The sequence below is a fragment of the Sminthopsis crassicaudata genome, chromosome 3 (genome assembly GCF_048593235.1).
Source record: "Sminthopsis crassicaudata isolate SCR6 chromosome 3, ASM4859323v1, whole genome shotgun sequence".
Taxonomy (NCBI): domain Eukaryota; kingdom Metazoa; phylum Chordata; class Mammalia; order Dasyuromorphia; family Dasyuridae; genus Sminthopsis; species Sminthopsis crassicaudata.
In genome coordinates this window covers 226,401,467-226,425,126 of record NC_133619.1, presented here as the reverse complement: position 1 = coordinate 226,425,126, position 23,660 = coordinate 226,401,467, and the positions used below count along the sequence as shown (strand labels likewise).

General features: G+C 36.7%; 1 protein-coding gene across 1 annotated transcript in view; it reads left to right on the top strand.

Moving 5' to 3' along the window:
* The window catches only part of OTOF (otoferlin), a 156,845-nt gene that overhangs the window by 80,284 nt on the left and 52,901 nt on the right, over nucleotides 1-23,660 (top strand). The window contains exons 6-9 of the mRNA XM_074300111.1: nucleotides 6,766-6,839; nucleotides 17,695-17,821; nucleotides 19,725-19,779; nucleotides 21,392-21,523. Coding sequence (XP_074156212.1) covers nucleotides 6,766-6,839; nucleotides 17,695-17,821; nucleotides 19,725-19,779; nucleotides 21,392-21,523 — 388 coding nt within the window. The remainder of the gene's footprint in view (nucleotides 1-6,765; nucleotides 6,840-17,694; nucleotides 17,822-19,724; nucleotides 19,780-21,391; nucleotides 21,524-23,660) is intronic.

Here is a 23,660-nt window from a genome sequence, read left to right as displayed (position 1 = left end):
ATTATTTCAGAATATATTCAGCATATATGTATGTATACATATATACAAAATATGTAATTATTTTATATATTCATATATGTATCTATACATATATGAATATATAAAATAATTACATATTTTAAATTCTGTACCACAGACTATGAAAATGAAAGAGAACACTAGATTATTAAAAAGAAAATAATAGTTAGAATCAACAAACATATTTTTCTTTTTTTCTTTTTTTGAGACTGTCTCCCCATTTCTCCCAGATTTGAAATATATTAACTATACATAGCCCAACTCCTTTCTTGATGGTGTGGAAGCTTTCATTTTGTTTGATTTCTGACTGAGGCTGGAACCTTTCCTTTGACAACCTGCCTTAACACTTTCCTCCCCATCCCCATTTTGCCATATTGGTGCTAGACAGTGTGAATGCCCAATCAATCAACTTTTAACCCTGTTGATATATCTCAACAATCTGAAGCTCCAGCAATCTACCAGCCTCAACCTTTACCAAGAATAAGAATTATATGCCCTCATATCTAACAACAAACATTATTTTGATTTTTTTCCTTCAGAGAAATACACATCTAAGTTATAATAGCTTTTACTTTCTTAATTCTTTACAATTTTTTTTTGTTCTTTACAATTTTCAAGGTATTTTCACATATATTGTCTCATTCTCCATTAACATGTCTCTGAAGTAAGAGGGGCAAAGATTAAATTATGAATTTAGTTGTTCATTTAATTTGATAGCCCTGAAGGCCAAAGGGCAACTTATTGTCATCCCTTTCCAATTTACCATCCTCCCTCTCCATCCTGAGTAAGAGTTGCCTTATGAAATATCAATAAATTATCTTAAATAGTAGATAGTTTCTGATCCCCTTGATACCTTTATAAATCAAATAAGAGTAGTAGAAGATCTATGAATAAGTAATCTATTTATTCTGGGAAAAACTCTCCTATGATTTCTATTTTTTATTTCTTGGTTTCCCTATTATTGATTATCTCCACCACTAGGATCCAAATGAATGAAAAAGAAAAAAATCACAATATTTTATTGGGATTTAAAAAAAAATTCAGAACAGATTCAGAACAATTACATAAACATTAGTTCTAAATGTAACCATCCAGAACTCTAAAAATTCTAATACTCTGAGTCATCCTTTTAAAAATGCCATAGATCAAATAAACCTTTATTTCGAGAAACAGAGGGATTGGTAACAGAAGAAACTGAAGACCTATTGGCGGGACTAGCCCTGAGATTGTATAGAAAGGATAGTTACGATAAGAGTAGACAGAATTACGAAGGACATAGGTAATAGATAAGACTCACATGTGACAAATACCCCTTATGTAAAATTAAAACAAATCAGAGCCTATTCTAAAATTTCTTTTTTTTTCCTATATTTCTTTTCTATAACTTCTTTTCATTTCCATAGCTAAGAGAAAACCTGAATATTTTCAGGTCTTCAGATGGGCTTAAAGGTATGCATTGGAATTATCTCAGAAACAAAGAAGGCTCATTTTAAATATTTCTACTGGTAGAGTTGACTACCAGGGGGAAAGAACATAAGCTAGTAATTGTGGTCATAAAAATCCAAATCCTCATTCATTTAGTTTGTTCCCAATTTTTTCCCACTTTTTTTCTGAGATAATTGGGGTGAAGTGACTTGCCCAGGGTCACTCAGCCAGGAAGTATTGAGTGTCTGAGGCAAGATTTGAACTCAGGTCCTCCTGACTTCAGGGCTGGTATTTTATCCACTACACCAACTAGTTGCCTCTGTTCCCAAATTCCAAAGACAAGGGTGCATTCACTTAGAGGTGGAAGGTCTTTAGACATCATCTAGCCCAAGCCCTTCATTTTACAGAATGAGGAAACTGAGACTCAGAATAGAGAAGTGACTTTCCCAATGTCAAACAGTTATGAAGTGAGATTAGAATTTGAACCCAAATCTCTGAGTCCAGATGAAGAACTTCTTCCTCTACTGGAGGAAGGAGATAGCAGTGTTTTTCCTTTATTGAACCCATCTTTATGGAACCAGCTTTCCTAAGCTGTGATTCTAACAGCTGTACTAAAATTATGTATTAGAGAACCTGACTAACTGTACTCACTGCTGACCTTTCCTTCCACTTGGAATCTGGCAGCAGCAAATACTGAGCACCCACAAAGGCCAGGCCAACTATTCTCTTTGAAGTTGAGTGACTGGTTATCTATGTTTTAGCCTGGGCTCTGGTTATTTTCCACATCATTGCTATATGGCTTTCCAACTCGATATAGTTTCATACTAGAAAACTATAACTGGAAGAAGAAATTGTGGTAGGGGTTGGCAGACATGGAATGGAGAGTTGGGATATGTTAATACCTGCATCTGTGTTGTGCAGTCCAGAGTGGTTGGGCAGGACGTAGTCTTTCTCCTGAACCATTAAGGAAGATGTAATTCCCAGAATGAGCTAAAAAGTGGTGCAGTATCCAGACACAACAACATATTCCCAGTGTCCCTGGAAATAAGGAATCCTTTGAGACCCTCAGGTCCCAGCAAATGCAGAAGAGCTGGCAAATCTAATTGCCATTCCATGTAATGGATTACATAATAATTGTTCTTGAATTTGTAGATTTATAGCTAGAAGCAATCTTGAAGTTAATCTGGTGCCTCCTCCTCCATTTTACAGATGAGTAAAGACCCTGAGTAAAATGACTTGCTCAAGATTAAGATAGTTGAAAGTCAGGCTCTAATTCAGTTTCCCTTTTTCTAAACATAGCTCTTTCCATTATACTCTATACATCTGTCTGTTGGAAACAACCACTTTTGAAAAACATGTTTCTCAGTTTTATGACCCCATTGCCAATGATAATTAGAGATTTTGGTTTTGTTTTTTAAATATAAATGTCTCTATGGGTATATCTGTCAAGAAAACTTATATGAGTCTGATATTTGCTAGCTCCCCATAGAGCTGAGTAGAAGGTAGTCCAAAAAGCAGAAATCTCAAGGGCATTTTTAAAAAGATGCCATTTAGTAGTTCAGAGCAGCCTGGAATTTCAACCATGTAATCCTTAGGTTCCCTTCACTCCCCATCATTAGCACTACTTCTGCTAGGCATAAGAGAAAGCCTGGCATAAGCAGGGCTTGAAACCCTGGTAGATCCCTTTCCTGGAGGCAGTTATCTTCTCTCCCTGTCAAAAAAGCTAATGTAAAATCATTATATAAAATCATTTACTTTTACTAGACCACAGAGGCCAAGGCAAGTCCTTTGGACTTTCCAGGAACTAATCCAGTTGGGTGAGCTCCCAATCAGACCAGACTTATTTTTCAAACTGCATAAATAGTATCTTAGCACACTTTCAATACCTCTGTCAGTAGATGTATGCAAACGGTAGATGTGCCTATCACAGTTAAAACCAAAGGTCTATTCAAGGGATAATTGCTTTAAAAAAAATTTCAACAATTAGGATCATGTTTATGCTTTGGGGGGCAGCATAGCACAGTGGATAGAGCCAGAAAAGATTTTGGGTTTAAATTTCACCTGTGACACTAGATATATGGCCCTGGGAAAATGATTTATGTTCTCTGGACCTCAATTTCCTTATCTTTAAAATAAATATGGTATATTATATAAAATTAAAATGGTATATTATTTAATTGAACAAGTGCTCATCATTATAACAAAATGAAAAACAAGACCCTAATTAGAATTTGTCAGTGGTTATTCTCCATTCATGGTCATTAAGCAAGTTTGGGATTTATATCTCTTTGTCTTTAGATAGATACATATCTATATAACTAGAAATAGGTTCATGTGAGAAAGCTGTGGAAGTTCTAAGAGACTGCATATACAAGTCATCAGAGTGATGTGGTAGCCAAAAGAAAGAAAGTAATCATATTTTGCATTTATAAAGACATAATGTTCAGAACAAGAAGGGGTAATAGTCCTGTAATATTCTTCTCTGACTTAAGCTAAAAAGATTAAACAAACCTCTATCTATGTTATTATTCCAAGAGCTTTCATATCTTTCAAAATCATGAGCTCTCAGCACTCATAACTTCTTGAAAAGAAAAGACCATTTATTGGCTATCTTTGCATCTGCATCCACTTTATCTAACACAGTACTTTTAACATGGGTAGTGAACAGTTTCTACTTATTAGGAGGGCAGAAATAATTTTGCTTTTGCATTACTAAGATTCTCTTTCGAAAGGTGTTGATGCTTCCATTAGATTTGGAAGATACTAGATCTTCAAACTTAAGCAGATACTATTTAACTTTTTGAAGTGGCAAGCTTATCTTTAATAGATGGGATTTAGCATATAAGCTAGAAGTATACCCCTACCTATATTTGTGTGAGCTCAGGCTTGGAGACTTCCCCCTTGCTTATTAATGATCAGGACTATCAGGGTGGGACCTCAGCTTTTTGAGAGTTATAAATCAGTGCAATTAAATCAATATTTATTCAGTCAATCAACAAACATTTATTAACACTTTTAACATTTATAAACTTTATAAACACTTAGAAAGTAAAAGTTTGCTTAGAGGTGGTATTTACTTCTCCCTGTGGAGGAAAAAAAAAAAAAAAGTTTAAAAAGAACATCAAACCCAGCAGGTTTTGTGTTCCTGAGCTTCTCTCTTCTTCCCTCTCACTAATTCTTTTCTTCTTCATTTCCCAGATGCCAAAATAGCAGGATTTAGTGTGAATAGTAAAATTAAATAATGAGTGGGAAAGAAAAAAATTAAACACCTCTAAGGTCTATTCTCATCAGCATCCTGTCCAGGGTCTCCTTCTTTAGGGCCAGGTGCTCTAATCTACACAAATGTCCCTTCCTCCTCCCCCATTAGGTCTATTTTAAATTTATTTATGATAGATATTTTCTTGAGAGGGGTGGGGGGATGGAGTAATTGACTCAGGTTCTGGTTCATTGTTCTGTGTGGAAAAGGTTAACTAACTTTCTTTAGTTTCCAAAGCCCTCTGTAAGAAAACAGAAGGAAGCTTGACATAGCACCCTGTACACAGAAAATGCTTAATAAATGCTTTTTTGGAGAATGAATGATGGATTGATTGATGTACTTACACTCTTGGGGGTAGCAAAGTGGTGTATGTGTGTATATGTATATGTATATGTATATATATATATATATATATATATATATATATATATATATATATATATATATATATATATATATATATATATAGTGATAGAATACCAGACCTTATCTTCTTGAGTTCAAATCTATCCTCAGACATTTATTAGCTTTGTGACCCTGGATAAATCATTTACCTCTGTTTGCCTCAGTTTCTTCATCTGTAAAATGAGTTGGAAAAATAAATGACAAAAGCATTCTTATCATTTTTGTCAAGAAAACTCCAAATGGAGTTACAAAAAATTGGACTTGACTAAAACAGCAACAAAAAAGCTCCCTGCTATAGGTTCCACTTACAAGGAAATTTTCTCTCCTGTTGCCTTATTCATCTTCCCATTCCCATTCCCACATGCATATGCATATATACACAAAACACACACACACACACACACACACACACACAAATATAAACACCAATTATCCAACAAGGAAAACATAGAGTGGTGGAAATGGAACTCCATTGGATAGATAACAGAAAAGTGCCTATTTTTATCCCAAAAGAAGGTGAGCTCTATCTTATTGAGCAGGGTCAGTGTGAATCATATGCCTCTCCTCTTTGCTATCCCAAAATTACTAACCGAGAATGTCTCCATGGGAGCCTGGCCAGGCAGCCTCTTAACCTATCCCTATTGAGAGACAAAATAGGGCCACACCTCCTCCAGCCTTCTGGGAGGAAAGGAGAAGGGAGAATGGAGAATGGGAAGTGGAGGCAGCTCAGATATCCTTCTCATTCATTATTGATGGTGTAATGGAATATTGCACTTTGCCTCCTGGTGCCAGGATCATAGAATCAGCTGCTAGCAACAAGGGGACATCAGAACCTGTACTCACAATCCAGGCAATTCAACCCCCTTCATTTGGGGGTGCAAAGCCCAATCAAGCAGCAAGACAAGGTAGGAACCACCTAATCCCCTAGAGTTCCCATCCTAGGTGCCATCCCAGAATTGGTGAGGAGGGAAGACACATTTGGGGAAGAAATCACTTCCTTTCCCAAAAGAAACTAAGGAGAAGTCTAGAGGCAACAGGATTAGAGAAAAGTGCATGAGCCAAGGCTGACTGTGGACTGGATGCATGTTTTTCCTAGTTCCTCTATCTTGACCATTGTCATTGCAAGTGACTCTACCATTTTCAATCCTGTTCTAGATTCTTCCTTCCTTTCTTTTCCTTCCAGTTGAGGGCTGCAGGGATGGGGGACAAAGGACACTATGACTCAGAACTCAGAAGAATGATGGGCCAAAGAAGGAAGGGTACTTAAAGGACTCTATGTGGGACTAGAAAGCTCAGAAAGCTTAGTTTCAAGTTTGGTTCCATGTAAAAGATTGATATTTGATGATGAGCTAGATTCTTTATTTGCTGGAGTGCTTGCATGAGCATAGTTCCATCCTCAGAGATGTAAAAAGGTACAGGAGGGGACAATTGCCCCAGTGATTTAAGTTGGGTGAATTCTGAGTGGGGGACATTTAACCCCAAATTTCTATAGACTCGGGTCCTCTTGAATGAAGACACTTTGGGGAGGAAAGGAAAGAAGGGAGGATAGGAAAGAGCAAGAGGAGCTATAAGAATGATCTAATCATTTGTTTTCTCTCATGTGTGTCTGGTTGTCTCTTTATTCTTTTCCAACTCCATCTGTACCTGCTACCTCCTCTCAGAGCTGGAAAGAGTGTGTTCTCTGCCATGAAACTGGGCAAGAGTAGACCCCATAAGGAAGAGCAACAAAGACAAGGTAAGGATGCTTACCCCTGATCTTCTCTCCTTCTAGCTCCTGTTCTTCAGACTACTCTCCCCCTCTACCAGGCTGAGCACAACCCTACTCAAACCTCAAGTTTTACCTTCCTGGGCTTGGCCCCATACAACCTCAGCAGGGGATAATCATCATCCCCATTGGCTGAGTTTAAAAAAAAAAAAAGTCTCATGAGAAATATAGTCCTTTAGGAACAGGACAGATGATGCTTAAGGGTGGGGAACTGGGATTGAATTCCCTGAGTGGAAATCTCTCTTACAAATTAAATTCACAGCTCAGTCCCCTTCATTGTCATTGTCAGATTTACTAGTTTTTATAATACAAATTTCATGTAATCATTCCTTCTTCCTCTATTCCTTTAAGGGCTCTTTTCTTCCTTCCTCCTTCCCAAATTTGTCTGAGATGCTAAAAGTATTAAATTTAGGAAGCAAAAAAGCAACTTGAAAAACCTGGATCTATTTTTCCTTTTTTTAATATTTGATTAATGTTACAATGTAATCATATTTGCATATTGTGTTTCTTGAGAGCTTCTTGAGAGCAGGGCCTCTCCATTGTTTTCCTTTCTGAGTACTTGGTGCATAAATATTCTTTCACTGACTTATTTCCTATTAGCCTATGAGATCTTTTGGGGAAGATAGAGAGAAGTATAAATGATGCAAACACTACATGCCATTCTTTCATTTATCTATAGCTGGAGTTATGCTTGATTTATTGGCAGAGGTAGTCTACAATATTCATTCAGTTTTTCAAACTAAACCCTCTATGTGAAATTCATGAGCAGTAAACTGTCTTAAAATGAAGGCAAGAACTATTTTCATTTTTATTTTTGTACTTCCAGAAGAATCTAAGATTTCCCAAGGTCAGAGACCGCTTAATTTTTTACTTTGTATTTTCAGAGTATAGCTCACAATAAGTGCTTAATGAATGTTTGATGATTTGAATTTTTGTGAAAACCCATAGAGTTGGGGATCCTTTTTCAGAGCCTCCAAAACAATTATTCTGCTTAGCTTTATAGTGAAGAAGAAGGGGAAATGATTGAAAATTGTTGGATATATGATAGTAGCGATTCTTTTGGAATATGGGATGAGCTAGATGACTAGTGAAATCCTGAAGATTTAGTGTCAATGTCAGAGTGGAAGAAGCCCTCCCTTCTAAGAATCAGAGTTATACAAAGATAGAAGGAAAGGGCTTTTTAAGTAAAGACTAGATAACCACTTGTAAAAAATATTATAGATGATTGTTACTACAAATTAAATTAGATGGCTTTAAGGTCCTTCTTGATTCCAAAAATCTATGATTCTATGAATCTTCCCAGTGCAAGAAGTCTCTACACAGTATCCCCTTTTTATTGTGTAGTTGGGCTCTCTGCTATGAATCACAGTTATAAGGAACTAACTCAGGAGTAGCATTAAGAGGGACAATAATTCATATTTCCTGTGAATATAAAAATAGTGTGGTGTAGTAGGTAGAGAAATGGTTACAGAACCAGAAAGAACTGATTTCAAGTCTTGTTTCTGGATACATATAATCCTGAACAAATCAGGATTTGTATACTGTATCCTGAGCAACTCTCGCTAAGATTCTAGGTAACAGCTTGCTTTGGTAGAAGGAGTTTTCTCCTCTGGGAATTCTATGTATCAGTAAAATCACAGGTTTAGTCCCTATTTCCCAAAGTTAGGGAAAGGCAAAGATTTAGGAATCTGGATTGGTTTATGATTAATAGACCATCCATCGAAAAGAAAGGTATGAACTCCAGAAACTGAAAGTACAGGGAGGGAGGGGGAAGGGAGGTCTGAAAAGGAGGAAAAGGAAGCATTAGTCAAAACTGAAGATTAGAAGAGATAAGAAGGTAGGGAAAGAGGGTGTGTCAAGGTGAGGCTCCCTTTTTATGGCTATCATTGGGAGATGCTTCACAGGTTCTCATTCCCCATATGACTGATTAGAGGTCCAAAGTTAGCTCCTGTGTTTCCACCCTCAGAAAAGTAATTTCCCTTCCCAGGTAGACCTAAAGCAACCCTTTCTCCACAAAACTTTATGTTTATATCTGTTCATTTTATTCCCCAACTCAGCAAACTCCAATTATCTCCAAAATCAACTAAAAACTGTCATTTTGGGAAGTCCTTGGACAGGTACAAGGAATTCTCACCTGAGGAGGGAAAGTGAGGTCCAAATTAGAAAGAGAGCAGACATGATCCAGGCCAGGTCAATAACTAGAATTCAGATCTAAGAGAATCTGCCAAAGATGATGAATTCAAAATGCAAAGTGCCAAAGATATGCCATTTTTTCTGTTTCCCTAAAGCTAAAATCCTTTTATTACAGTTTACACGCCTTACATCTAGCTATCAGTGGTACTCTGTGTGATACTTAGTAATTGCCAATTGTAACTTTTACTGACCTAGTCAACCCCTCACTAGACCACCAGACCAAACCATAGCCTTTTCTACAGCATACTTCCTTAAACCAATGGTTTTATGGGATGGTTTAAATGTTTACTTGTTTTGTGACAGGCCCATTGTATGGCAATTCCCATGTCCTCTCCATGTAAAGCATATGGTCTTACAAATCTATTAGGATAAAGATAGATCAAGTCCATAAGCCAAGGATATTCTAAACAACATATTCTTCCTGCTCATAAATCAATGCCTCAACAAGCATTTATTAAGTACTTACTACTATAGGTGCTTGTCAGTTTGCCAAGAGATATGAATACAAAGAAAAAACAAAAATAGTCCATATTCTCACAAAGCTTACATTATTCTGATAAAGGGGCCAACATATATGGGAATGTTAGTACATACAAAATAAGTATAAGTAAGTACAAGTAAGAAGAAGACACTAGAATTTGAGGGATCAACTAAGCCCTCATATAGGAAGTGAATCTTGAACTAACTCATAATAGAAGCCAGAGACCCCAAAAGGAGAGAATTAGGAAGGACAGCAGGCTAGATGTTAGGGACAGATATTGTAAAAGCAGAGAAATGGAAAATGACACATTATGTGTAAAAAGCAGAAACAGGTTGGTAAACCTGGACCCTAGAGTTGTAATGTATAAGAAGACCAGAAAGGTGGGAAAGATGCAGCTTATGAAGAGCTTTAAATACCATTGGAGTTTATATTGGATCCCAGAGGTAATAGAAAAAATTAATTTATTAAAATTTTTTAAAATTTATTTTTGATTTATCAATTAAAGCAATTTATTATTTTAAAAATATATTTATTTATTATTTTATTAACTAAAGTAATGATATTTTCATTTGATTTATTTGGTCATTCATGAGGTTTAGGGAATTCATTTTAGCAGATATGTAGAGGATACATGGAACTGGGGAGAGACATGAGACAGGGAGATCAACTAAAAGACTATTGATATTGTTCAAGCCAGAAGTGATGAGGGTCTAAGCTAGGGTGACAGTTGTGCGGGTAGAAAGAAGGGAGCTTATTTAAAGATGTTGTGAAGAGAGACATAATAAGATTTAGCAACTGATTAAGTACGTGGGGGGAATGGGAATGATAAATCTAAGTTGACAATGAGATTGTAAATCTTGGTGATTGTAAAAATAATAGTGCATTGGCCAATAATAGGGTAAGCTAGAAGAGAGAAAGGTTTAGGGGAAAAAACAATGAGTTATGACTTGAACATGTGGAATTTGAGATACCTGTGAAACATCCAGTCTGAAATGTCCATTAGCCATTTGGTGATGTGCGACTGGAGGACTCTACTGTTCTAAAGACAGTGAAATCTGTGCAGAGATGATCTCGAATTCACAAATTAATAAGATCACTGAATATAGAAAGGAAAGAAAAGAGGGCCCAAGATAGAGGTTTGGGCCAGGCATGGATGAATATCCAAAAATAAAAAAGGAGAGATGGAGAAGGAACAGGGACACTCAAGACGGTGCCTCCTCCAGATGTCTCCTCCAGGAGAGAACAGAGGCATAAAAATCTAGGAAAGAAGGAATATTTCTATAGGAGAAAGTTGTCAGTATTATTGAAGGCTATATAGAGATGAAAGATGAGGACTGAGATGCAAAGTGTTTAAGAATAGAGGAAAGGGAGACAATACAGATAGCTTTTTTTATTATAGTTTTTTTTATTTACAAGATATATGCATGGGTAATTTTTCAGCATTGACAACTGCAAAACTTTTTGTTCCAACTTTTCCCCTCCTTCCCCCTACCCCTTCCCCCAGATGGCAGGTTGACCAATACACGTTAAATATGTTAAAGTATAAGTTAAATACAATATATGTATACATGTCCAAACAGTTATTTTGCTGTACAAAAAGAATCAAACTTTGAAATAGTGTACAATTAGCCAGTACAGACAACTTTTCAAAGGAATATATTTGAGGAGGAAAAATAGTGACTTCTAATGGGAATGGTGGGATCTACAAGGGGATTTTAGAGAAATGGGAATGATATGGCAGCAAGGAAGGAGTCAAAGGTTAGAGATAAATTGGAGATTGGGAGGAGGGATGATAATGGGAATAGTATCCTTGAGAAAAAAATGAGGGAATTACATCAAGGGTTCATGTAAAAGGATTAGTTTCTATAAGGAAAAAGCTTGCTTCTTTGTCAGAGACTAGAATAAAGGGAGAGATATTAGAGGGAAATGTTTGAATGATATAAGATAAAAAGGAAGGAAGAAAAGGAAGTTTTGTCAAATGATTTCAAAACTATCTATATAGCAAGATCCTATCTGAGAGGATAGATATGAAAGCAGTGTCTTGGAGACTTGAGGAGAGAAGTTAAACTGCATCTGGTGAATGGATTGGGAATTAAAGAGAAATAAAAAAGATTGCCTGGCTCCAATATGAGTCCAGTTGATAATAGATAGCATAAATTTCCAGTATTTCATATTTTTCATCTAGGACAAGTAGACTATGTTGTTATAATAGAATTCCATATAATGAATCTTTGGTTGAAAGGCTGTGAATAGAAATGTGAGATCTGGGTGCTGCAATTGGAGAGATGTGACAAAGAAGATTGTAGAGGCTGAAAACTTCTTTTAGGGATAGGCTTTGGCCACAATGGGGGATTCAGTTCAATGTTCAAACCTCAGTAGCCAACTCATATCCTCTTTAACAACATGATAGAGAATCAGAGTCAGTTGGAGAGAGGACATGCAAATCTCCATAATAAAACATGGAACTGGCCTAGTAGAGTATAACTGAACAATCTTGATTAGGTTGTCTAAAGCCATAAGCATGGCATTGTGCCCCTACAAAGGGGGAGAGTCTATGATGAGATCATGATCCTTGGTCATAGGGTTAGATTTCATGTGAGTGAACAGCCCAACAGCAGTAGTCATCAAAAGTACTGGTGATAGAGAGCCTTAAATAGGTTCCAATGACCCAGTCAGCAACAGGGTGTTATTGCCCAGGTAGAGAAGTTTTACCCATTAAATCTAACATGGAGGAATATATAATATGCAAGTAGAGATCTAGGAATCTATTCAAAATTGACATGGGTGTGAATGCCATTCCTGCTCAAATAATTAGGCTTGAGTAGTTGACCCATTAACTAACAGAGTCAATGAAAATTCTGTGACTGAAAAGTATGAAGAAGAGTTTGTCTGGCTGATTGATTTATATCAAGTAGTTACATGTAGAATTTCAGAATAACCCATCTGACCGCAAATTGCAATGTTGGGAAATCCAATCAATAACCATTTATTTATTGTCTCCTCTGTCTCAGGTACTGGAAATACAAAATAATACAAAGAAAAAAGTAAGATAGTTACTGCTTTCAAAAACCTTATATTCTGTTGGGAGATAGCATGTACATATATGTCTATAAAAATATTTACAAGGCAATTTGGAAGGGATTGGTACTAGCATCTGGGAGTTAGGAAGTTTTTCTGTGAAAGGTGGGACTTGAGCTGAGTTTTGAAGATGGGGATGGAATGAGACTAAGTGAGGAAGGAATGTGTTCCTGGTATGGGAGAAGTCAATGAAAAGGCATGAAGTGGGAGGTGGAAAGTCATGTGTGAGAAGCAAAATGAACACCACTTTGGCTGATGCATAAACTACATGAGGAGAATAATAAGTAATAAGGCTGGAAAGGTAATTGAGATCAGTGAAGAGTTTCTAATGTCAAAGAAAAGAGTTTCTATTTGATTTAAAGACAATTGATCAAGTTTATTGATCAAGTGAGTGAATGGATTATAGCTGATGCTAAAGCTGAAGTATAGAAAAGAAAAGAAAAGAAAAGAAAGGAAAGAAAAGAAAAGAAAAGGAAAGAAAAGAAAAGAAAAGGAAAGAAAAGGAAAGAAAAGAAAAGAAAAGAAAAGGAAAGAAAAGAAAAGAAAAGGAAAGAAAAGAAAAGAAAAGGAAAGAAAAGAAAAGAAAAGAAAAGAAAAGAAAAGAAAAGAAAAGAAAAGAAAAGAAAAGAAAAGAAAAGACTTGCCAGGTAGTCTGGAGGTGCTCTATTATGATCAGTGTAGACAACAATACTGAATTCTAGTTGGTTGGTGCCCTTTTGTTTCATATGTGCCTTTAGTTGTAAGCATGTCCCATACTCAGATGGCAAAATCATTTTCTGCTTGGGTCACCTAGAAGAAAAAGTACATGCAAGGTTAGAACATGGAAAAGTCTTTGTAGTAAGTGGGAGGGCAGAATCTACAGTATCAGTCTTTGTGGTAAACTGTTTCAACGCATCTGGGTCCATTAAAATAGGGGCTGAGTTAAGTCATTCAAGAAAGGGCTGTCAGTCTCAGGAAACCTTTGGGAAGCCTTGGTACTTTTTAGTAAGGCAGATTAAAAGCAACATCCAGAGGGAGATTGAAGAAGCAACTTTGTTCAAGATGGATTGTTGCTGATCTGTCACAGGACAGGGTAATATGGCCACCATTTTGCATGGATCCATTCCTATCATTCCATCATTATCATTCATCTCAGGTACTCTGTGTACTCTCAAACTAGGATATCTCCCACTTGGCAAATAGCTGATCCTTTTGTAGGCCCCAGAGGACAGCTTAGATCAGTTTGCCAAGTTGGATAGGATTCTAGAATTAGATGATAACATCAGGTTAAACCATCACTCTGTTCTAGTAAAGCTTGAAACATGAGACCAATTTATGAGTTTCTGGAAGACAGAAAGGTGGGACAACCTAAGTACCACATTTCACACTGCATCTGTATAGATTATCCTAGGTTTGGAATACTGTGTTCTGTTGGGCACCATAGATCCAGACTACACCATATGAATCACAGAAGTACTCTTTGTAAATGTCTCTGACCAATGATTCATTAAATAGGCTATTAAAAGAGGCAGGGAAAAGAGCAAGATTTACATGTAAGGGACCAGAATTCTAATCATGTCTTTATCTCTTAGTATCTGTGTGACCTCAAACAATGTTATGGATAGCACAATAAATTTGCAGTCAAAAATACCTGGGCCCAAATCAGGCCTCAGATGCTTACTAATTGTATGGTCCTAGGCAAGATGGCTCCAAAAGGCAAACCTAGAAGCCAAGGATGAATATTGCAATAGCAGCAAATTGTTTAGAAGTCTTCCTAAAATTTAGAGCTCCCCCATAGTGTAGAGGTCTGCCTAGAGTTGAGATGGGTTCTTCCTCCTTGGAGATCTTCAAATTGGGGCTGGATCACCAATAGTCAAGTATTTTATAATGGGGATGTCTTTGATGTATGTATGTTGAACTCTAGTTCAAGTCATGGCCACTGACTTGAATTCTGTGATTCTGACATCTCTAATTTGCTGAATGAATAGCTCTGGGTGACTTAGAACAAGATTCCTCCAAATTGAATAATCTACATAGGGACTACATCTCTGCTTCTACTATACTAAATCAATTATCAATCAACAAGTATTTAGTAAACTTACCCCAATCATTCAGATGTTAGACAGGGAACTCTGTTGTGAGATTCATTTAGGTACTAGAGGTAGAGTTGAGAATATAAATAGAAGCTAATCTTCCCCAAATCCCATTCTTTGCTAAAGATCCCATCTTGGATGCTATTAGGATCAATAAGAAAAGATAGAATCTAGAATAAGCATCTCACAGGATTTCCCTAGTTAAATCACAAAGGTTTGTTCTTCTGGATCTAGTACAGACTAGAGAGAGCACCTATCCCTTATTTAACTACCACAGCAGTGACATATCATCTATAATAGTCATATAATCATACCTTTAGAGCTAAAAGACACCTTAGAGACAAACGATTCCAACCCTACTACTTTAAAGTTCAGATTCAGGTTCAGGGAAGTAAAGGACAAAGCAAGAATTTGAGCTCAGGTTCTCTGACTCAGCACCACACTGAATTCCTGCCCTTTTTCTGAATCAGTACTATCCTAATAAAGTTTGGAGTTATTTTAAATTCAGAATAGCTTGGGCCTTGACAACTCTAAAAAGTCAAAAAGATATTGATCACATAAAAGAAGATGAGGCAGGGTCAGTCTAGTATGGAGACCAAGTAGGGGACCACTTAGACCCCTTCCTCTTGGTGGCAGGCAAGTTTGCTCTTGAATAGCTCCCTACCTGAGTAGAATTACTCGGGGGAAAGGGAGAGGAGGTAGATATAGCATTCCCACTGATTTCCTACCATCTTATCAGTCAATCAGCTCCAATGGATAGATTTTTCTTTGGTATTTTTCTAGCACATAATGGTAGTAATGGCTAGTGATTGCTGGTTTTAAGATCCCCAAACCCCTCAAAAACGTTGGAGAATACTGTTGGAAATGCCATAAGACTGGCCAGGACCTAACTCAGATATGTGCATGTTGCTGGAAGGATGCAAGCAGGTCAACTAATTCAACCCTTATCGGCATGGCCAAACACTTCAAAAATTAATTGAATTGATCAAATTCAATACAATACATTGGTCGAATTGATAAATACAAAATGTTCAAAATCAATGTGTTTGGTTCCAGAAATTTAAGAGGACATTGGAGAAGTTTCAGGACAAATCATCTCACTGACCAGTCTCATGGCCCTAGGGATGCTGGAAAACACATGAACCTCTATCTACCAGCAGCCATGCCCTCCAGGGCTTTTTATACACTCATATTTCTCTGCCCTCAAGGGCTTACAGTTTGTTCATGAATAAATACCAAATACATAGGAATAATGCAAAATGATCATAGGATCACAGATTCAGGGCTTAAGAACACCTAGTCTAACTCCCTAATTTTACAAATGTAGAATCTGAGACCCAAAGAAGACATAGGCTTGTCCAAGGTCACCCAAGTAACATGTAGCAGAGCTGGGAGGTCCTTTAATTCCAAATCCAGTCCTCTTCCCACTGGACCTTCAGAAGGAAGGGCACTAACATCAAAGGAATTGGGAAAGATCCCTTGAAGGAGGTGACACTTCTTTTTTTTTTTTTTTAAGTGTTTTATATATATACATTAAAGACAATTTTTAACTTTCATTTAAAATTTTTTTCAGTTCCAAATTTTTCTCCCTTCATCTTCCCTAAAATGGTAGATTTTATATGTGAAATCATGTGAGCAATTTGATAGAGGTTATATATGAAATAATGTTAAAAACATATTTTCATATTAATCATGTTAGAAAGAAGAAACAGACCAAAAGGGGGAAAATGCCAAAAAAAAAAATAGTATGCTTCAATCTACATTCAGATATGGATAGAATTTTCCATCATGAATTCTTTGAAATTAAATTGGATCATTCTATTGCTGAGAAGAGCTAAGTCGTTCATAGTTCATCATCATACAACGTTGCTGTTACTATGTATGATGTTCTAGTTCTGCTCATTTTACTTTGCTTCAGTTCATATAAGTTTTTTCAGGATTTGGGGAAATCTGCCTATTCACCATTTTTCATAGAACTATAGTATCCCATTACATTCATATACCACAACTTGTTTGGCTATTCCCCAATCACCACTACAAAAAAAGAGCTGCTATAAATATTTTTATACTTGTAGGTCCTTTCCCCTTTTTATGATCTCTTTGAGATATAGATCTAAACTATCACTAGATCAAAGGGTATGAACATTCTATTTGCCCTTTGGGCATAGTTTCAAATTGCTTAAGAAGCTGATATTCATTTGAATCTTGAAAGAAGTTTGGAATTCCAGGAAAAGGAGATGATAAAGTAGATCACCTGAGGCACAGAGGTGGTCATATCTATCAGACTGGCTAATATGACAAAAAAAGGAAAATGATAATTCCTGGAGAGGATGTAGAAAAATTATAATGTTAACATACTCTTAGTGGATTTGTGAACTGATCCAATCATTCTGAAGAGCAATTTAGAACTATACCCAAAGATCAACTAAACTGGACATACCCTTTGATCTAGCAATACTACCCCTAGGTAAAACTTGCAAGATGGCAAGGCAGCATGAGGGAGAACATAAGGTAATCAAATCAAATTGGAAAGGGGGACTGAAGTTAGAATGACTTTGAATGCCAAGCAAGGGAGCTTGTATTTTATTCTAGAGACAACAGGGAATCATGTCCAACTCTCTGTGACCCTATTTGGGGGTTTCTTGGCAGAGATACTGAACTGTTTCCATTTCCTTTCTCAGATCATTTTATAGATGAGGAAATTAAGGCAAACAGTGTTAAGTGACTTACCAGGGTCAAAAAGACAATTAGTGTTGTAAGCCAGATTTGAATTCAGAAAAAGTTGTTCTGATTCCAGGTCTGGCACTCAATCCATTGCACCACCTACCTGCCTTCTTAATAAATAAGTGATTGATTGATAGATTTGGAGGAAGTTGAAGGTGTTTGTAAAGAAATATCTCCTCTCCAAATAACTCTTCAGAATCTGCCCTTTCTTTATTTCACTTGGTAAGCAATGACTGATATCTTTCCTGCCTCTTCATCATCCCTGTTCTTCCACCAGATGAGCCAGCTATACTTGAAATGGAGGACCTTGACCGCCTGGCCATTCGCCTTGGGGATGGCCTGGACCCCGACTCTATCTCCTTGGCCTCTGTTACTGCACTTACTACCAATGTCTCCAATAAGAGGTGAGAGGAGAATCATCCATCTGCCCCAGGCTTCTCAATCACCAGCAAGCAGTAGATCTTTTATAGGTTTTACTAAGATCTGGGATAATGAGGAGCCTAGTGTCTAGTTACTGCTGTCCCCCATTTATCATACCATTCACCATGGTCCAATGGAAAGAATGCTGGAATGGAGGCAAAGGCCCTCTGGGTTTAAAAAAAAATTTTTATTATAGCTTTTTATTTACAAGACAAATGCACGGGTAATTTTTCATCATTGACCCTTGCAAAACCTTCTTTTCCAACTTTTCCTCTCCTTCCCCCCTTCCCTAGATGGCAAGTAGACCAATACATGTTAAATATGTTAAAGTATATGTTAATGCAATATATGTATACATATTTTTACAGTTATCTTGCTGCACAAGAAAAATCGAATGTAGAAAGGAGGTAAAAATAACCTGGGAAGGAAAACAAAAAATGCAAGCAGACAAAAACAGAAGGAGTGGAAATGTATGTTGGGGTCTACATTCATTTCCCATAGTTCTTTTGCTGGGTATAGCTGGTTCTTTTCATTATTGAACAAATGGAACTGATTTGGTTCATCTCATTGTTGAAGAGAGCCACGTCTATCAGAATTGATTATCATACCACAATTTATTCAGCCATTCTCCAATTGATGGGCATCCATTCAATTTCCAGTTTCTAGACACTACAAAAAGGGCTGCCACAAAATATTTTTGCACTTATGGGTCCCTTTCCCTTCTTTAAAATCTCTTTGAGATATAAGCCCAGGAGTAACACTGCTAGATCAAAGAGTATGCACAGTTTGATAACTTTTTTGAGTATAGTTCCAAATTGCTCTCCAGAATGGTTGGATGCATTCACAACTCCACCAACAATGTATCAGTGTCCCAGTTTTCCACATGCCTCCAACATTCATCATTACCTTTTCCTATCCTCTTAGCCAATCTCAGAGTGGTATTTCAGAGTTATCTTAATTTGAATTTCTCTGATCAATAATGATTTGGAGCATCTTTTCATATGACTAGAAATAGTTTCAATTTCTTCATCTGAAAATTGTCTATTCATATCCTTTGACCATTTGTCAATTGAAGAATGGCTTGATTTCTTATAAATTTGAGTCAATTCTCTATATGTTTTGGAAATGAGGCCTTTATCAGAACCTTTGACTTTAAAAATGTTTTCCCAGTTTATTGCTTCCCTTCTAATCTTGTCTGCATTAGTTTTGTTTGTACAAAAACTTTTTGACTTGATATAATCAAAATTTTCTATTTTGTGATCAATAATGATCTCTAGCTCTTCTTTGGTCACAAATTCCTTCCTCCTCCACAGGTCTGAGAGGTAAACTATCCTATGTTCCTCTAATTTATTTATAATCTCATTCTTTATGCCTAAATCATGAACCCATCTTGACCTTATCTTGGTATACAGTGTTAAGTGTGCATAAACGCCTAGTTTCTGCCATACTAATTTCCAATTTTCCCAACAGTTTTTGTCAAACAGTGAATTCTTATCCCAGAAGCTGGGGTCTTTGGGTTTGTAAAACACTACATTATTATAGTTATAGGCTATTTTAGGACCTCTGTTTAAATCCCAGCTCTGCCATTTGATATATACAAACTTGCTAAAATTATTCAGCATCTCCAGGCTTCAGTTTCCCACATCTATAAAATCTGGGGGTTGAACTAAATGGTTTCTAAGATCCCATTTAGCTCTAATTTGATCATTATCTTGTATTTATCTTCAACTCCATTCCCCTCCACAACACATTGCCTATGGGAGGGTCAAACAAAGTTGACTGCAGAACTTACATCCCAGACCATAGGAGTCTCCAGAGCTTTTCTTGGATTCCCTTTTGACTCCACACCAAGCCAGACCCCTGAGAAGTGTGCATTTGTCCCCTCAGGTCCAAGCCTGACATTAAAATGGAACCAAGTGCTGGACGGCCCATGGATTACCAGGTAGGCTGGGGCTTAAACTCAAATGCTTTTCAGACCTGGATTCTCTTGATTTTATCTAGCTTGATGGATTCACAGGCTATATGCAGATATGATCTTAGGATAATAGTAGTTATGTCCTTATGATCTGGTAGTCAAAAGAGGAGTTGGGGTTATAGAAAAATGGAGGTACTTGTCAATATAAATTGTCATAATCATTTGCTATTTTAAAATTTGCTTTAACTACCTAGATTCATGTAGGGAAAATTGGTCCTGTCATATGCTGACCTAGAAGAAGAATGAGAATGTCCAATTAGTGGATAAGGTAGATTTAGTCTTGTTTGGGTTATTTCAGTCATGGCTAACTCTTCGTGACCCCATTTGGGTTTTTTGGGCAGAGATACTGGATCTTCTTCAGTTCATTTTACAGATGAGGAAACTGAGATAAACAGAAAGAAGTGACTTGCCCAGACTTGATTTGAACTCAGATTTGCCTTCTTGATGCCAGGCTTCAGCACTCCAAGAATATGGTCTCCTATCTGCTAGGGAAGATAGGCATCTGTCACCAAATAATTGTGAACTTGGGCAAGTCAGTGATCCAGGGTTTAATTTCCTCATCTGTAAAAGGTTGAAGTGAAACAATCTCCCAAGTTCCTGCTAATTTTAGCATAATGTAACTTAAAAGAAGCAGCATAGAATAGATGTTGGACTTGGAGTCAGAAGATCTGGATTTGAATTCCATCTCAGTCTCACAGTCGTAGTCTCTTCCTCTTTAAATGGGGCTAAGGATATTTATACAACCTACTTCACAGGATTGTTGTAACAAAAGTGTACTTACTGAAAGCCTTAAAGTACTCTGTAAGGATGAATTATCATTGTTTCTAGGAGGGAAATTAAAGCATCTCCTAGACTTGATACAATAACAAAAAAAAAAAAAAATAGCAAGAAGTTTGCTTTAAAATCATAGGATTTCATAGAATGGATGCTCTTTGAAGGCAGGCCTGTTTCATATTTGTCTTTTCCCTAGGCCCTAACAATTTTGGAAGGTGACTCACTGTGACTTTCCTCACCAGGGAGTCCCCCATTGATGAAATCTCATATCTAAACTTTAAAAATGTGAATGACATTGTATATATAGATGGAGCTTACACTGAAGGAATGAAATATTCCTTGTTTTGTGGGGCTTTGTAAGAAATAGCTAGTTTCTCTAGGTTGGAGCTCAGAGGTTCAGTTTTGTGAGTCACACAATTTGCCCTGCATTAATAGCAAGGAGGTTTTTAGTAGGGTGGCTTGGTTGCCCAGTGGATAGTACCCCAAGCCTCTAGTCAGAAAGACTAGACATTTACTAGCTGTGTGACTCTGGCAAAGTCATTTAACCATGTTTTCTTCAGATTGCTCATCTGTAAAATAAACTGGAGAAGTAAATTGCAAAATAATCCAGTATCTTTGCCAAGAAAATCCTACTTTGGGGGGATAAAGACTCAAGCACGCTAAAAACAAGGTATTTAGTAAATATTAATTAAATTCAATTGAACTTAATTCTTGAATCTCCCTAGTATCAAGAGATCATTGTATATACACTGTACCCTCACCCTCACAATCTGCCCCTTTTTGAACCTTTCTGGTCTTCCCCCAGGTCAGCATCACAGTTATTGAAGCTCGGCAGCTAGTGGGACTGAACATGGACCCTGTAGTATGTGTGGAGGTTGGAGATGACAAGAAGTACACTTCCATGAAGGAATCAACCAACTGCCCCTATTACAATGAGGTCAGTGATTCTATGGCCCCAAGATATTGGAGGGACACTGGAAAAGGGTCCTTTCCTGCCATACAGAAGTTGACTCCCTGCTCCCAGAAGGCATTCCCTTGTCAATCCTATTTACAAAGAATCTCATGAGATGAGACATCTTATTCTATCAAGGGGTCTTAGGATACTGACTGGCAGAATCCTTTTCAGAGTGATATATAGATATTGATATTGATATATATTCATGATCCATCTTCCTATACAATCCCTCCTTGATCTTCCACAGATCACAGCAGTCACTCCCAGTCTAATCACTCTGTGACAGCTCACTTAAAAAGTCATTTGTCCCAACTTCCAGCCTCTCAGGATCTTTGTTGATCCCAGGTCCATACCCTTTGCTTTACTGGGATAGCCTACAGAATCTAGATGTCAAAGTTGTTCCTCCCTTCTAAGGAATAACTACATGGTTACTTTTTAAAGATGTATCGTGAAGTTGTCTGAATCTCTTTCCAATCCTTCCGGGAAATTGAGGTCTTAATGTACTGGGGTGAAGAAGAGAATATTGGTCAAGAATTTATTTCCTCCAGCCATTTGAATTTTCTGCAGGCAACTAGCCTCCTAGCCAGGCATTAAGACTTATATGAAGAAATAGAGGGATACTCTATTGGAATTCATGCTTCCATCAATCAATAAGCATGTATAAGTGTCTACTACGTAACAGGCAATCTACTAGATACTGAAAGTGAAAAGACCTCACCTCCCCCAGAAAAACTATCCCTCTCTCTCTCAGAGAGCTTCTGTTCAACGGGGGATATAAACTGTATATGTTTAAGAATATATAAAATATTTTTAAAGTTTTATTTCATTTTCCAATTTGAAAGTATTTATTTTCTGTCTCCTACTCCTCCCCCAATTTAAAAGAAGAAAAAAAGTCCTTGAAGCAATGATTGTTTATCCATGTTTCTTTCATCCTGTTCTTGTACAGTTGATTTCTTTAACCTAAATATAAAACTTTATATTTATTTCTATTAAATTTTAGCTCTATACTCTAAACAGCCAAGATTTTTTGTATCCAACTATGTAACACAATATAGTTATTAGCTGTTATTATCATCCCAGCTAGATGATCAAATCTACAACATAATTGTTATAGCCTATGCCTTTGTAATAATCTTCTTCATAGTTATACCTATTATAATTGGAAGTTTTGGCAACTGATTGGTACCACTAATAATTGGGGCCCCAGATGCAGCATTTCCCCAAATAAATAACATGAGTTTCTGGATGCATCTTTTTTTCTGCGAGTTTGATGAGCAATCTAGCTCTATCTTTATTTAAAATTTTTTTTCAGTTAGCAAGCTTTTATTTTTCTTCCTTCCATATATTCCCCTCAAATTGCAAAAATAAAAATACTTGTAACAAATATGCATAACTGAGCAAAAACAAATCCCTGAACTGCCCATACCAAAAATATATGTCTTGTTCTATATATCTGAGATACCTTGCTTCATCAATGGCCTTCTGGAATACTGGTTGGCTATTGCAACGATTAGAGCTTACACCATTTAAAGTTCCTTGTCTTTAGAATGGTGGTATTATTGTATAACAGCTCATTTCACTTGTACCAATTCATAGAAGGGTTCCAAGATTTCTCTGATGCCAACCCTTTTGTCATTTTTTGCAGTATGACAATATTCAATTATATTCACATATCATAATTTGTTCTACCATACTCCAATTGATGAGCATCACCTTAACTTCCAGTTCTTTGCTGCTCCAAAAATAACTAATTGATATAAATATTTTGCCCATATGAGTCCTTTCTTCTTTCTCTGGGGTATAGGTCTACTATTAATGTCATCTAGTCAAAAAGTATACAAGATTTTGTAACTTTGAAGACATATTTCCAAGTTGTTTTCTAGAATGTCTTTGACTAATTCATAGGGTTATCAACAATGCCTCAACATGTTCACTCCATTTATGCCTTTAACAAGTCATTGATACAGAGAGAAAATGACTGAACATGGATTCAAACTCAAGTCCTTTAACCACAAATACACAGTACTTGACACTGTACTAGTAAAATATAATATAAAAAACATCTTGCATAGATTAAAACACTATAAAAATGCAAGCCATCATAGGTAGTAATAGTACT